The sequence below is a fragment of the Hyaena hyaena genome, unplaced genomic scaffold (assembly GCF_003009895.1).
Source record: "Hyaena hyaena isolate Hyena2069 unplaced genomic scaffold, ASM300989v1 scaffold_634, whole genome shotgun sequence".
In the NCBI taxonomy this organism is placed as follows: Eukaryota; Metazoa; Chordata; class Mammalia; order Carnivora; family Hyaenidae; genus Hyaena; species Hyaena hyaena.
In genome coordinates, this window is record NW_024081267.1 from 249,910 (window position 1) to 265,904 (window position 15,995).

At 38.5% G+C, this 15,995-nt stretch overlaps 1 protein-coding gene across 2 annotated transcripts in view; it reads right to left on the reverse strand.

Annotated features, from left to right (window-relative positions):
- Window positions 1-786: 786 nt before the first annotated feature.
- ZNF484 (zinc finger protein 484) overlaps window positions 787-15,995 on the reverse strand; it is a 31,109-nt gene continuing 15,900 nt past the window's right edge. For both annotated transcript variants that reach the window (XM_039216450.1, XM_039216449.1), the window contains exons 3-5: window positions 15,117-15,243; window positions 14,738-14,830; window positions 787-5,653 (exon numbers count right to left, since the gene is read on the reverse strand). In XM_039216450.1, the coding sequence (XP_039072381.1) occupies window positions 3,342-5,653; window positions 14,738-14,830; window positions 15,117-15,243 (2,532 nt within the window). In that variant the 3' untranslated portion in view covers window positions 787-3,341. The remainder of the gene's footprint in view (window positions 5,654-14,737; window positions 14,831-15,116; window positions 15,244-15,995) is intronic.

Sequence of the window (15,995 nt, forward strand, 5' to 3'; positions counted from 1 at the left end):
ATCCTTCTAAATTAGTCTTTGAAATCCTTATTTTCAAACCCCTGGGCTCACACACCAGTGTTCATTAACTTAATTTCCTGTTTATTACCCAAAGAAGCCATCCGATTAAAAAAGAAACATGACAGCCTCAATCTGTTTTTGCAAAAGTTTAGCAGCTACCATAATAAAATCTGAAAGCACTACAGTTAATTTTCTTTTATGTATCAAAGTTTACAAAATCTTCAACAAAACAGTAAATGCCTTAACTTTTAGCCACAAAAAAAAAGGGAAGAGTGTCACAAATCAGCACATGTTCACTTTTAAGTTAGCTTCAAAAGTTTTGGTAATTTAAAAAACTTATTTCTGGACTCCACACTCCTTTTATTTATTTAAAAAAAATTTTTTTAATGTTTTTTATTTATTTCTAGGAGACAGAGAGACAGCGTGAGCAGGGGAGGGTCAGAGAGAGAGGGAGTCACAGACTGAAACAGGCTCCAGGCTCTGAGCTGGCAGTCAGCACAGAGCCCGACGCGGGGCTTGAACCCACGAACCGCGAGATCATGACCTAAGTGAAAGTTGGACGCTTAACCGACTAAACCACCCAGGCGCCCCTCCACACTCCTTTTAGAAAGGAACAGCTATTGGGGTGCCTGGGTGGCTCAGTTGGTTAAGTGTCAGATTTTGGCTCAGGTCATGATCTCACTGTTTGTGAGTCTGAGCTCCACATCGGGCTCTGTGCTGACAGCTTGGATCCTGGAGCCTGCTTCGGATTCTTTGTCTCCCTCTCTCTGCCCTTCCCCCGCTTGCATTCTGTTTCTCTCAAAAATAAATAAACATTTAAAAAACTCTTTAAAAGAAACAAACAGCTATCTCAGGACATTGAAAACTTCTGCTAATATTAGACAAAGTAAGTGGTACAGACAAGTACTTCCTTTGAGAACTAAAAGTGGTGGAAGAAAATATTAAATATATTTAGTTTTGTGATGGCACTGGAGAGCTACCAAGAAGTGAGAAAATACAGGAATAGGATTAGAAATAAGACATAACCTCTGGAGTTTGGAATATTGAAATGAAGTGTTTACTAATTTTTAAAGCAAATCCTGGGCAACAGACCTTCAGCTTTTAACAAATTTATGGGACATAATGGCACAAATACTAGAATTAAGTTTCTTCGCAGAATGAGACATCAAGCAAATCTCCCCAAGTCCTACATCTCTAGCGTGAAAAACCGCAGACAAGCCTTCCTGGGACTGGGGCACAGTCTCACAGACTCTCAGTACAGGACTGGATGAAGACAGGCGGGGGTGCGCATGCTCTCGCCTAGTCACTATAGAGTCAAAGGCAAATCTTCTCTGGAAGATGATACCATCCAGACCATCTCAGTGTCTCTGCAGTGCTTAATATAGATAGGTGATTTAAAATCACCGCATATAGGGGAAACCAAGCATTACCAAAATCTGAAACAACAAATGAAAAAAGGTTTACAGAGGTTCTAAATAATGGGGTAATCTCTAGATAAAGCAGAGGAAAACAATGAAGTAGAAGCATACTTTGCATTGATAATAGCAAGAAATTTCCCAAAATGTAAAGAAGCTACAGATTTAAAAAATCACTGCAAACCCCAAACAAATACATAGGAAATCACACCTAGGCACACCACTGTGAACTGCTGGCAGCCAAAGACAAGACATAAATTTTGAAGGAGGGAGAGAAAAGGTAAAAAAAAAAAAAAAAAAGCACATTACCTTCAAAGGTACTTACACTGAAAGCTTATTTTCCAAAAAACAATGGAAGACATATGTAGATTAATATAAATGAACGTGGACTCTGAGACAATGACTGATCACATCAACTACACACAAAATCCAAATGCATGACATTAGTATCATGTAAACCAAGAGAGAAATAAAGGTGCTAATGTTCTAGCGCCGCACCTCATCCAGAAATTCTGTTTCCTGGATAATAATTAGTACTAATTTATTTTAGCCTTCAATAAGGGAAATATGCATAGAGTATTAATATCTGATGCAGTAAATTTAAGGCAAAAAAACAGAATCAGTGGTAATAAAAATGAACATTTCATAATAATTAAGTTTCAATTAACCAGAAAGAGTATAACAATTCTAAATCTGAATGTATGCAAAAACAAAGACAAAAATGGGTTGACATAAAGGAGAGACAAATTCACAAATATTCTGGAAGATGAAACACTTCTCTTCAGATCTTTTAGAATAAATGACAAAAAAATCTGTAAGAATTCAGAGGGTCTGCAAACACAGTTGGATTAATTTGTAGAGACTGGGAGGGGACAAGAGGTTACTCTTTCGAATGTGCAACTCTGTCTTCTCAGAAAACAAACTCAAATGCGAACAGTAGTGTCCCGTAGTCACCTGGCACTAATGGCCATGCAGAGAATGTACTAACAAAACTTCCATGGGAGTAAAGAATTCTAGGTTTTCAAACGCATTTTCTTAATCTGTCTTTTCCAAACAGAACTCTATTTAAAAAAAAAAAAGATTTCTGTGGATGAGGCTGACAGTCCCAAGTGCTGACCTCTGGATCTGTGACCTGACCTGAGTCCCATGGTCTCGGAGCCAGTCCTAAGGTGACAAGTAAGGAGTCTGTGGGGCTGCTGTTTACCTCATTGGTCACTCTGGGGATACAGCTGGGAGAACTTTATGCCTCTTAGGTGTGAGTTACCTAGGCCATGGCAGGGAATTAATAAATAAGGGAACATATTGGTTAATAACTAAAGAGGCCTATGAATCTTCAAGTAAGCTCGTGGTTCTAATTTACCAATCTAAATCAAATTAAAAAATGTTTATCCAAATTTCCACACACTAACAGATACTATAAACAATAAATAAGAGTGACTCCCGAAGGGGGAAAAAAGTCCTTTCTTTGTGTCTTTAATGTCAATTTTCACAGAAACTTCTGGTTTCTCTTCATTATAGACCTAAACTGTCTATATTTTTGCCTTGATTTCAATGTCCTTAGACAATAAAAAAAATTTTTTTTAGCTCTCTGCTCATGAAGGACTTCCTTTAGTCAATATCGAATATTTTTGCTACCCAGGGCATGAAAAGCTCAAGAGCCCTGAACTTATAAAGCTGCTTCTCCATAACATGAAACAAGAAAGACTAAGTCCTCTCCTTGCAGATTTGCTATTATTTGCAGGGGCTTTTCAATCCCAGTACCTGTCCAGTAACTAAGCGTGGCCATCACACATTGCTTATATACTTTCTCCAAAGTGTCTCTCACATATGTGTAATTGGACATCAGCTCCGTGATCCAGACATTCCTACTTCTGACCAGAGGTAAGGTGGCGTTGGTTACCTCCTCCTTAGTCATATGGTAGCCTCTCACTCCTTGGTATCCCCACACCATGCTTGTGGCACTGGACACGCTACTTCCCTAGTATCTGATTTCTGATGTATACTGAGCTGTGGCCTCCAGTTTAAGGCTTTCTTAAAGTCACTGCCTTTATAGGCCTTCTGTTTGGCATGAATTTTCTGGTGTTTAATAAGATTTGATCTGATGGTGAAGGCTTTTCCACATTCAGCACATATAAATGGCTTCTCTCCTGTGTGAATTCGATGATGCTCATGGAGCTGTGACTTCTTAATGAAGGCCTTCCCACAGTCACTGCATTCATAGGGTTTCTCTCCAGTATGAATTCTCCGATGCCGATTTAAGTGTGATTTCTGGATGAAGGACTTCCCACATTCAGTACAAATATAGGGTTTCTCTCCTGTATGAATTCTCTGATGCATAATTAGTGTTGATTTTCTTGCAAAGGCTTTCCCACATTCACTGCACTCATAGTGTCTCTCTCCAGTATGAGATTGCTGATGAATATGGAGGCCTGACTTCCGAGTGAAGGCTTTTCCACAGTCACTGCATTTATAGGGTTTCTCCCCAGTATGAATTTTCTGGTGTGTAAAGAGATTCGATCTGTCAGTGAAGGCCTTTCCACACTCAGCACATCTGTAGGGTTTCTCGCCTGTGTGAATTTGCTGATGTACATGGAGTTGTGACTTCTTAGTGAAGGATTTCCCACAGTCACTGCATTCATAAGGTTTTTCTCCAGTATGAATTCTCTCATGTGTAATAAAATGTGACTTGTGGAAAAAGGCCTTTCCACATTCAGTGCAAACATAGGGTTTTTCTCCTCTGTGAATTCTCTGATGCATACTTAGTGTTGACTTCTGGATGAAGGCTTTCCCACACTCAGTGCATTCATAATGTCTCTCACCAGTGTGGCATTTCTGATGTATCCTGAGCCGTGACTTCCAAGTGAATGATTTTCCACAATCACTGCATTTATAAGGTTTCTCTCCAGTATGAATTTTTTGGTGTTTGATGAGATTTGACCTGTCAGTAAAGGCCTTAGCACATTCAGTACATATATAAGGTCTCTCTCCAGTATGAATTTTCTGGTGTATAATGAGATTTGTCTTGTGAGTGAAGACTTTCCCACATTCTGTACATATAAAGGGATTCTCTCCTGTGTGAATTCGCTGATGCACATGGAGTTGTGATTTCTTTATAAAGGACTTTCCACAGTCACTGCATTCGTAAGGTTTCTCTCCAGTGTGAATTCTTTCATGTGTAATAAAATGTGACTTCCGTATAAAGGCTTTCCCACACTCAGTACATACATAGGGTTTTTCTCCTGTATGGATTTTCTGATGCATACTTAGTGTTGATTTCCTTGTGAAGGCTTTTCCACATACAGTACATTCAAAGTGTTTCTCTCCAGTACAATTTTTTTTATGTATATTGAGGTTTGAATTCTGAGAAACATTTTCCCCACGTTCACTGTATTCATAGGGTTTTTCTCCAATATGAATTCCCTTGCACTTGAACAGATCTGACTTCTGGATAAAGGCATTTTCATATTCACTGCATTTACAGTGATTCTCCTCAGTGTGAGTTTCCTCATGACTTGACTTGAGGCAAAAGTCCTTCTCATATTCAGTGCATCTGTAGGGTTTCTCTCTTGTAAAAGCCTTCTGAGGTACAGCAAGTTGGGACTTCTGAGTGAAGACTGTCTCACATTTGCTATGTTCATGCTGTTTCTCCTGAGTATAAATACTTTGATGTGCAAACAGGTGTGACTCCTGGGTGAAAATTTTTACATAATCAGAAAGTAAATTGAGATTCTCCCCAGTATGAATTTTGTGATGTTGAGTCAGAGCTTGCTTATGACTCAGAAGTTTCTTACACTGGTTATATTCACAATCACTTGTTTTTGTATGAGAATTTATAGGAGTGAAAATATTACCATATCTAGTAATCTTATCAAGATTTTCTGTTGCACTGTTTCTATAATTACATAAGCTTACAATAGGCTTCAAAGTCCTTCCAAATGAGTCATAGTTCTGGAGTCTTTTTCTTGCAGAAACAACGTATGTGTTTACAGGTTCAGTTTTCTCAATGTCCTTATATTCACAGTCTCTCTCATTAGCTACTGTTTTCTTGTTGATAAAGGCGACGTGATTTACACTTTTATTCTGGTATTCCTCACATCTCTCTGTCTGTTTGTCATCTTGCCACAATTCTTCTAAAATGGAATATGGGTCATCTCTTGTAAAGAGATTAATTCTCTCAAACTGGATTGAAACTTCTTTAGACATTCCCTGCTGTAAAGTTTCAAAACCAACATTCCCATCTAAAAAAGAAGGAAAAAAATAAGACACACAAAGAAGAGTTAGGAACATAGAAGGGGTAATATATACAGGTGATTTAGGGTGAATACAGGGAACTGTAAGAAGCTTTATATAAATTTAACAAATATGTATACAAATATGTAAAATGTAAATAATATCGGATTTGTAACAGATTTACATATAAGGTACAGCAGTAAAATGAACTGTTATATTACATTTACTAAACAAGCAGTGGCAGCTAGGTGCACCAAGCACTGTCCCAAGTTCTACACTAACTTGTATAATCATTACAGTCTTTCGCTCTTGGTATCATCCTTGTCTCTATTTTACAGATGAGGAAACTGCCGCAGAAGACTCAGGTAATTTGCTCAAATCAAATGTTTAGTAACTGGAGAAGATGAATTTCAACCTGAAGCCACAAAAGCTCCATGTATGTAGCAGAATTACTTAGTTAGGTGTCAGAGGGACAAAATGACAAACTATGTGCCTTAAAAGAAGCATTTGGGGGGCGCCTGGCTGGCTTAGTCGGTTAAGCGTCCGACTTCGGCTCAGGTCATGATCTCACAGTTTGTGGGTTCGAGCCCTGCATCGGGCTCTGTGCTGACTCCCAGCTCAGAGCCTGGAGCCTGTTTCAGGTTCTGTATCTCCCTCTCTCTCTGACCCTCCCCTGCTCACGTTGTCTCTCTCTCTCAGAAATAAATAAAACATTAAAAAATTAAAAAAAAAGAAGTATTTGGGTCTAGATTCTTATTATTCTTATCCTATTATTCTAGTTATCCTTCATCCAATAATCTCCTGCTTTCTCCTTCCCTATTGATCACTGTGCCCTAAATACCAACTTACTTATATAGAGTTATACTACTGTAGCGTCAGTCATTCTGATTTAGCCAAATGGCAAAAAAAGACTATGATTCGATTCTTTATTCTGGTTTGGGGTGCAGAGATACATGCACGCAACAGGAGGGATATAACAGCAGACAGGGGTGGCTGTCTGAAGCAGGGCCTGAAAGGTGCCCATCAAAATCTATCCTCTTCCTTTCTTTAGTTTACAAACCCACTGAGAGAAGAATTTGTCATGTGTTAGAAAATAGGCAGTAGCTTTAGTTGGGCTCCATATAGCTATGACAGGATAAACATGGTGTTTTGAGCAATGAAATCTAGCACCTAAGATGAACTAATAAAAAAAATATGGGATTAGCACATCCAAGTAAGGTTAGAATAAACTAAAAACTTGAGAAAATATAGACATGGTTTTGACTAAGAGGAGGAGGGCATCTAAGTGATATTTCCTAAAAGAGAAATGTTAGTAGAAAGGGCAGAAAGAATTATTTGAGAAGATGAATCACAGGGTAAATTTAAAAAATAACAATAGAACATGATGAAATTTTGAAAGGTGAGCCATCTGCTTTTAGTATGCAGCATTATACCTGCTCTTCCTTCATACAAGTGGCCACCAGATGGGCCCTTAAATGCAAAACGCATCTGTCATTCCCCTGAGTATTCTATACAAGGGCCGATGCCTGCTTGAGACACACAACCAACAGTGACAGCGTACGATTCATTTCCCTGACCTGAGCCTAGTGTTCATCACAACTTATGCTGGAATTAAGACCCTTGATTTCAATCTGAGACACACATCTGTCCCTAAATATGCCAACTATAACTTTCAACTTGGGTTAGTTTTATATATATATATATATATATATACATACACACACATGCACACACATATATATATGACAGAGGCTCATAGGACTCAGCAAATGTAGCATAAAGCAGCATAGCTCAAAGCAGGTAGTCACCAGCAGGCAAGAGAACCTGACAGCAAGAGAAAAGAAAGACCCCTGTGGCAGTGGTGATCCTCTTGACATCCTGCTCACCGCACCCACTGTTAAGGTGCCTGCTAAGAAAGGACATACCCTCGCCCCAAATTTGGTGAGGATGTAATACACACACCAACAAGGTATGAAAAGGTTCACTGCTCAGCACAAGCACTCAGGCTGACCGCGCCCGTGAGCCCATGGGCTCCGAGGGAGGGAGCAACTGGGCTTTCTTAGAGGTTTGCTCAAATGTGGGGCAGAAGGCAAGGAAAGTGGAGTGAGGCTTAGGAGATGTCAGCAAGTCAGTCATCAAAAATGAAGCCAGATGTGGCTCCTAAAGAACAAGCCACAAAACTAAAATCAACCAGTGGGACTATATAAAACGTAAAAGCTTCTGTGCCCACAGTAAAAGAACCCAACAACAAAATGAAAGGAAAGCATACAGAATGGGAGAAGATATTTGCAACCATCTATCCAGTAAGATGTTAATATCCAAAATAGATCACAAAACCCACGCAACTCAATAGAAAAAAAAACCTACTTAAAAAACAGGCAAATGACAAGAATACTTTATCCAGCAAGGCTTTCATTCAGAAGAGAAGGAGAGATGAAGAGCTTCCCAGACAAACAAAACTTACAAGAGTTCGTGACCACTAAACCAGCCCTGCGAGAGAGCCTAATGGGGACTCTGTGAATGGAAAGGAAAGACCAAAAGTGATCAAGAAAGGAACAGTAAAACCTGTAGAAACAAGAACAAAACAAGTAATAAAATGGTACTAAATACATACCTACCAATAATTACTCTGAATGTAAATGGATTAAATGCTCCACTGAAAAGACAGGATGTCAGAATGAATAAAAATAAGACCCATCTATATGCTGTCTATAAGAGACTCACTTGTTTTAGACCTAAAGATACCTGCAGATTGATAGTAGGGGATGGAGAAACATTTCCCATGCAAATGGATGTCAAAAGAAAGCCGGAGTAGTAGTATTCCTATCAGATAAACTAGATTTTAAACCAAAGACTATAACAAGAAATGAAGGGCACTATATCATCATAAAGGGGCCTATCCAACAAGATCTAACAATTGTAAATATTTGTCCCCAACATGTGAGCATCCAAATATATAAAACAATAACAAAAGTTAAGGAACTCACTGATAATGATACCATAATAGTAGGGGCCCCTAACACCCCACTTACAGCAATGGACAGATCATCTAAGCAGAAAATCAACAAGTAAGCAATGGCTTTGAATGACACAACAGGACCAGATGGACTTAACAGTTATATTCAGAACATTTAATCCTAAAGCAGCTGAATACATACACATTCTTCTCAAGTACATATGGAACATTCTCCAGAATAGATGACACTTAAAAATGCATGGAAACAAATGAAAATGAAACACGATGGTCCAAAACCTTTGTGATGCAGCAAAGGCCGTCCTAAGAGGGAAGTATATACCAATACAGACCTACCTCAAGAAGCAAGAAAAATCTCCAATAAACAACCTAACCTTATACCTAAGGAAGCTAGAAAAAGAACAACAGAGTCTAAAGCCAGCAGAAGAAAGGAAATAATAAATATTAGAGCAGAAATAAATGATATAGAACAAACAAAAATACCCAATAGAACAGATCAATGAAACTAGGAGCTGGTTCTGTAAAAAAATTAATAAAACTGATAAACCCCAAGCAAGACTTATTAAAAAGAAAACAGAAAAGGCTCAAATAAATAAAATCACAAATAAAAGAAGATAAATAACAACCAACACCACAGAAATACAAGCAATTACAAGAGATCATGAAAAACTATATGCCAACAAACTGGACAACCTGGAAGAAATGGATAAATTCCTAGAAACATAAACTACTTTAAGTGAAATAGGAAGAAATAGAAAACTAAAACAGACCTACAGCCAGCAAAGAAATTGAGTCAGTAATCAAAAACTAACAACAAATAAAAGTCCAGGGCCTGAAGGCTTCACAGGGGATTTTTTTAAAGTTTATTTATTTTGAGAGAGAGAGAGAGAGAGAGAGAGAGAGAGAGAATCCCAAGCACGCTCCACACCATCAGTACAGAGCCCTATGTCAGGCTCGATCTCACAAATCCTGAGATCGTGGCCTGAGCTGATATCAAGAGCCAGACGTTTAACCAACTGAACCACCCAGGCACCCCCACAAGGGAATTCTACCAAACATTTAATGAAGAGTTCATCACTACTCTTCTCAAACTATTCTAAAAAATTAAAACGGAAGGAAAACTTCCAAATTCATTCTATGACACCAGCATTACCCCAATACCAAAACTAGACAGACTCCACACAAAAAAACAGAACTATAGGTCAGTATCTCTGATAAATGTGGTGCAAAAATTATCAATGAAATACTAGCAAACTAAATCCAACAGTACATTAAAGGAATCATTCATTCACCCCAATCAAGTGGGATTTATTCCTGGACTATAGGGGTGGTTTAATATCGCATATCCAATCAACACAATGCCCCACAGTAACAAAAGAAAGGAAAAGAACCATATGATCCTTTCAATAGATGCAGAAAAAGCATTTGACAAAGTACATTCATTAATGATAAAAACCCTCAACAAAGTAGGTAATAATAAAGGCCATATATGAAAACCCCACAGCTGGTATCATCCTCAATGGGGAAAAACTGAGAGCTTTTCCTCTATGGTCAGAAACAAGACAGGGATGTCCACTTTCACCACTTTTATTAACACATACTGGAGGTCCTAGCCACAGCAATCAGACAACAAAAAGAAATAAAAGGCATATTGAAGTGCCTGGGTGGCTCAGTCGGTTAAGTGTCCGACTCGGTTTGGCTCAGGTTATGATCTCACAGTTTGTGAGACTGAGCCCTGTGACAGGCTCCATCAGCGAAGCCTGCTTGGGATTCACTCTGTCCCTTTCTCACTGCCCCTCCTCCCCCCTCAAAATAAATAAACATTAAAAAAAAAAGAAAGAAAGAAAAGGCAACCAAATCGGCAAGGAGGAAGGAAAACTTCACTATTTGCAGATGACAAGAGACTCTATTTAGAAAACCCAAAAGAGCCCACCAAAAAATTGCTAGAACTGTTATACAAATTCAGTAGTCAGAGGATACAAAATCAATGTATAGAAATCAGTTGCACTTCTAGACACCAAAAATGAAGCAGTGGAAAGAGAAATCAAGAAGTCAATCCCATTAGAATTGTACCAAAACCCATAAGTTCCCTAAGAATAAACCTAACCAAAGAGGTAAATGGTAACTTATAAAACAAAACAAATGAACATAGAGGTGGAAAAAAGAGAGGAAAACTAGGAAGCAGACTATAGAGAATAAACTGATGGTTACCAGAGGGGAGGTGGGCAGGTGGACAGGTTAAATAGGTAATGGGGATTAAGGAGGTCAGTGCTGTGTTGTATGTAAGTGATGAATACAACAGCACTGGGCATTGTATGTAAGTGATGAATCACTAAATTCTACACTTGAAATTAATATTACACTATATGTTAACTACTAGGAATTTAAACAAAAACTTTGGGAAAAAGTGGGCAAAGGCATTTGCAATGACATGGATGGAGCTAGAGAGTATGATGCTAAGCAAAATAAGTACTCAGAGAAAGACAAATACCATATGATTTCATTCACATGTGAATTTAAGAAATAAAACAAATGTAAAAGGGGAAAAAGAGGTAAACCAAGAAAGAGACTCTTAACTATAGAGAATAAATATGGTTATCAGGGGGAGGTGAGTGGGAAGGAAGGGAGGGGGGAAGGGTGAAATAGATGATGGGGATTAAGGAGGGCACCTGTGATGAGCAGAGTGCTGTATAGAAGTGCTGAATCACTATGTTGTACACCTGAAACTAATATTACACTGTGTGTTAAATAACTGGAATTTAAATAAAAACTTCAAAGTAAATAAATAAATACCATCTAAATCAGAAAAAAAAAGGGGTGGGGGCTAAGGAACTGAATGGATATTTCTCCAAAGAAGATATATGACAGGCTGGGGGTGCCCAAAGGGCTCAGTCAATTGAGCGTCTGATTCCTGATTTCGGCTCAGGTCATGATCTTAAGGTTGTGAGATCGAGCCCCATGTCGAACTCCATGCTCGGTGTGGAGCCTGCTTAAGTTTCTCTCTCTCTCCCCTCCTCTGCTCCTCTCCTGCCTGAGTTTCCTCTCTCTTAAAAAAAAAAAAAAAAAAAGATATATGACAGCCTGACTGGTACATGAAAAGATGCTCACTCATCATCAGGGGAATGTGAATTAAACCATAATGAGATATCACCTCATGCTTGTTAGAATTTCCATCATCAAAAAGACAAAAGATTACAAATGCTGGTATAGATGTGGAGAAGAGGGAGCCCTTGTTCACTGTTGGTGAGATTATAAACTGGTACAGCCACTGTGGAAAACAGTACAGAGGATCATCAAAAAATTAAAAATAGAACTATCATCTGATCCAGCAATTACACTTCAGGGAATATATCCAAAGGAAACAAAAACACCCATCCAAAAACATATCTGCAACCCTACATTTGCTGCAGCAATATTTATAATAGTCAAGACATGCAAACAACCTAAGTGTACATCAATAAATGAATGGATAAAGTTGTAGTGTATATATACAACAGAATTTTTTTTTAATTTTTAATTTTTTTTTTTAATTTTATTTATTTCTGAGAGAAAGACAGCGTGAGCAGGGGAGGGTCAGAGAGAGAGAGAGATACAGAAACTGAAGCAGGCTCCAGGCTCTGAGCTGTCGGCACAGAGCCTGACGCAGGGCTCAAACTCATGAACCATGAGATCACGACCTGGGCCGAAGTCGACGGCTTAACCAACTGAGCCGCCCAGGCGCCCGTATTTACAACAGAATATTATTAAGCGATAAAAAAAAGGAGGAAATCCAATCATTTGCAACAACGTGGATGGACCTGAAAGCATTACGCTAAGTAAGGCAAGTGAGAGAAAGACAAACACTACATAAATGATAACCTCACTTATACATGGAATTGGAAAAAAACCTAAATTCATAGAAAATGAAATCAGATGTGTGGTTACCTGAGGTGGAGGGTAGGAGAGAGGGACTGGAAGAAGGTGGTCAAAAGATACAAAACTCCAGTTATAAGTGCCAGGGATGTGATGCTTGGTATGGTGACTAGCGCTAGCACTTTTACACAGCATACAGGAAAGTTGTTAAGAGAGTGATCCTGAGTTCTCATCACAAAGAAAAAACAATTCTCCCTTTTTTCTTTCTTTTCTTTTTATTGTATCTGTATGAGAAGATCGATTTTTATCTGAACCTATGGTGGTAATCATTTCACAGTATGCAAATCAAACCATCGTGTTGTTTATACAATGATATATGTAAGGTATTTCTCAATAAAACTGGAAAGAGAAATGAAGTCAGAATCTATTATAAGATATACAGTGAGATGCTCAAAATATTTTATTAGAGAAACACAAGTTAAAGTAATAACTAGAAATTCTAGTCCATTGGATTAGCCAAATTATTAGAAATTCTTGGAAACAGGGGCAGGGATGTAGAGAAACTGATGTCCTTGTACACTCATGGGACTGTAGAATGACACATCCAATCCAGAAAATAATGTGGTCATACTTCATCAAATAAAATATTATAAGCCATGATAAGGCAATCCTGTTACTCTTCCCCAAGAAATTCTCATCAAAGAATAGTTCATGAAGAAATTTACTGCAGTACTGATTGTAGTCCAGCTGGACGGCCAGACGAACAAAATGTGGTGTCTCTTCACACTATGGAATCTATGCATCAGTTATAAGCAATGAACTAGAAAAATACATTGCAACATGAGCCAATTTAGTGCTAAGAGTTGAAAAGAAAAGAAGAGAAAAGCAAAAAAAAAGAAAAGAAACGAAACTGAGGAGGACATATAGCACAGTACCATTTCTACAAACAAAAATGCCAACAATTTAAATTTTACAAATATTCCACAAATTCAAGGATAGAAAGCAACCATATCAACTACACTAGAGAAGTTACCTCTAAGGATGAAAACAAATATGGGGAGAATTATTATTTTGTTTTGTTATGTGTGGTTTTTTTTCAATTACTCAATTAGCCATTTATTTTTTTATTTTTAGTGATTTTGTGTTTGTTTTTTTTTCTTCCATAGTTTATTGTCAAGTTGGTTTCCATATAACACCCAGTGCTCATGCCAACAAGTGCCCTCCTCCATGCCCAGGGGGAGTGAGAATTAAAAGGGAGAAATAAAGAAACAAAATGGAAGGGGATGTTAGATACATTGATAATGACATTAATTACAAACTAAGGAATAAAATTAACTTAATTTCAAGTAAACAAAGTACAGAAACTTTTTATAAAATGTCAAAATAAGTACATTAGTTAGAAAGATGAAGTCAGTGCTGTTACACTAGCCAAGTAAAAAGAAAATGTCAGGAAACATAACTATTGATGCCATACACAGCAAAATGCTGTCCCCCAAATGTAGAAATGATACCCTCAAAGTCAACAGCTAGAGGAGAGACATGGGACATGATACAGGAAGGCCATCTCTAAGTGACAATTTGGAAGCAAATAAGGGGAAAGAGAGAAAATGAAAAGAAACCAGCAAGAGTGTGAGCCACAGTAATTTTTTAAAAAGGTAAATCAAGGAGTATATAAATGTGTAAGAGAAGGATTTAAGACCATGATGGGATGGAGGTAAAGAGAATAAAAATGCTAGAGAATGGGAGAAAAACCATAAAGCAGGATCCTAGATACAAAGTAGGAGTAAATAGGGGCACCTGGGTGGCTCAGTCAGTTAAGTGTCTGACGTTGGCTCAGGTCAGATCTCACAGTTCGTGGTTTCGAGCCCCGCATCAGGCTCTGTGCTGATAGCTCAGAGCCTGGAGCCTGTTTCAGATTCTGTCTCCCTCTCTCTCTGCCCCTCCCCACTCATGTTCTGTCTCTCTCTCTGTCTCAAAAATAAATAAACTATTAAAAAAAAATTAAAAACAAAACAAAATAAAGTAGGAGTAAATAAAAATCATTCCCTCCTAGAAAGTCAAGCAAAGACAAGGATGCTGATATGGGAAGGGGCCTTAAAGTGGGAACGGCCTTCAGATATCCAGGGACTGCACCCAAGCCACCATACAGTTCCAAAAGTGCATAATATTACAGAGGTGTCTTACTGACAGTGCCCCACAGCTGCCAGCCACTGCCCGTACAACCGCGGTTCACTCCCACTTTCCATGCTCTCAGTTCCCTACTCACCCAGACAGCTGTGACTTGAGATGTCACCATCTAGCACACATGGCTCTTCTTGCTCCAAGTTGAAAATGACTTTCGGTTTGGGAACATGACACCCTATCAACAGGAAATGATAGCAGACTTGGTTTCAGAGGCCATTCAATGAAGCATTACATTTACTTTTCAGAGAACTTCATGCAGAACAGCGGTATAATCATAACACACCAAATGGACAATTAATAACACAGAACAAAATAAGGACAAAGCTATTACACACTTCGGATGACCTGCAGTTTTTAGAACTCCCACATACCTCAGAAATCCCACAGATGTGAAAAATTCCACTGAGAATGAAAATATACTCAAGCAGGTACAGCCTAATCCCCAGGCAAGCTGTGCTTACCCACTGAGATCAAGTTGAAATAGTTTTCCAGCATTACATCCCTGTACAGGCTTTTCTGAGCAAGGTCCAACTGCTGCCACTCCTCCCTGCTGAAGTCTACCGTTACATCCTTGAATGACACTGACCCCTGCAAAAACACATTCCTATTCAATGTGAACGGTGAGCACTGAAGAATGGAAACAAGGTATTTAGGAACTTAACTCTTAATCATTTTCATCATGCTACAAATAAGATTCTCATTAAACACCTATATTTTGTTATTATTTTGAGGAAAAAATAAATCTCATTAAAAATATGCCAGTGCCTGGGTGACTCAGTCAAGGTTAAACGTCCAACTTTGGTTCAGGTCATTATCTCATGGTTCGTAAGTTTGAGCCCTACACAGTGAGCACTCTGGGCTGACAGCCTAGAGCCTGGGGCCTGCTTCGGTTTCTCTGTCTCCCTGTCTCTCTGCCCCTCCCCCACCCACACTCTGTCTCTCTCAAAAATAAATAAGCATTTAAAAAATATATAACCATAGGAATCTACCCCCAAAACCAAGAGCACACTTTACGCACTGTATGTTAGCCAATTTGACAATAAATTATATTAAAATAACAATAATAAAATCAATTAATCAGTAGGTCAATCATGTCATTCTTTCTGTAGTACTGATAATATTCTGGATTGTTTTGGAAATGTTTTTCTTTTTTTTTTTTTAATGTTTTATTTATTTCTAGGAGAGAGACAGCATGAGTAGGGGAGGGTCAGAGAGAGAGGGAGTCACAGACTCTGAAACAGGCTCCAGGCTCTGAGCTGGCAGTCAGCACAGAGCCCGACGCGGGGCTCGAACCCACATACCATGAGATCATGACCTAAGCGAAAGTCGGACACTCAACC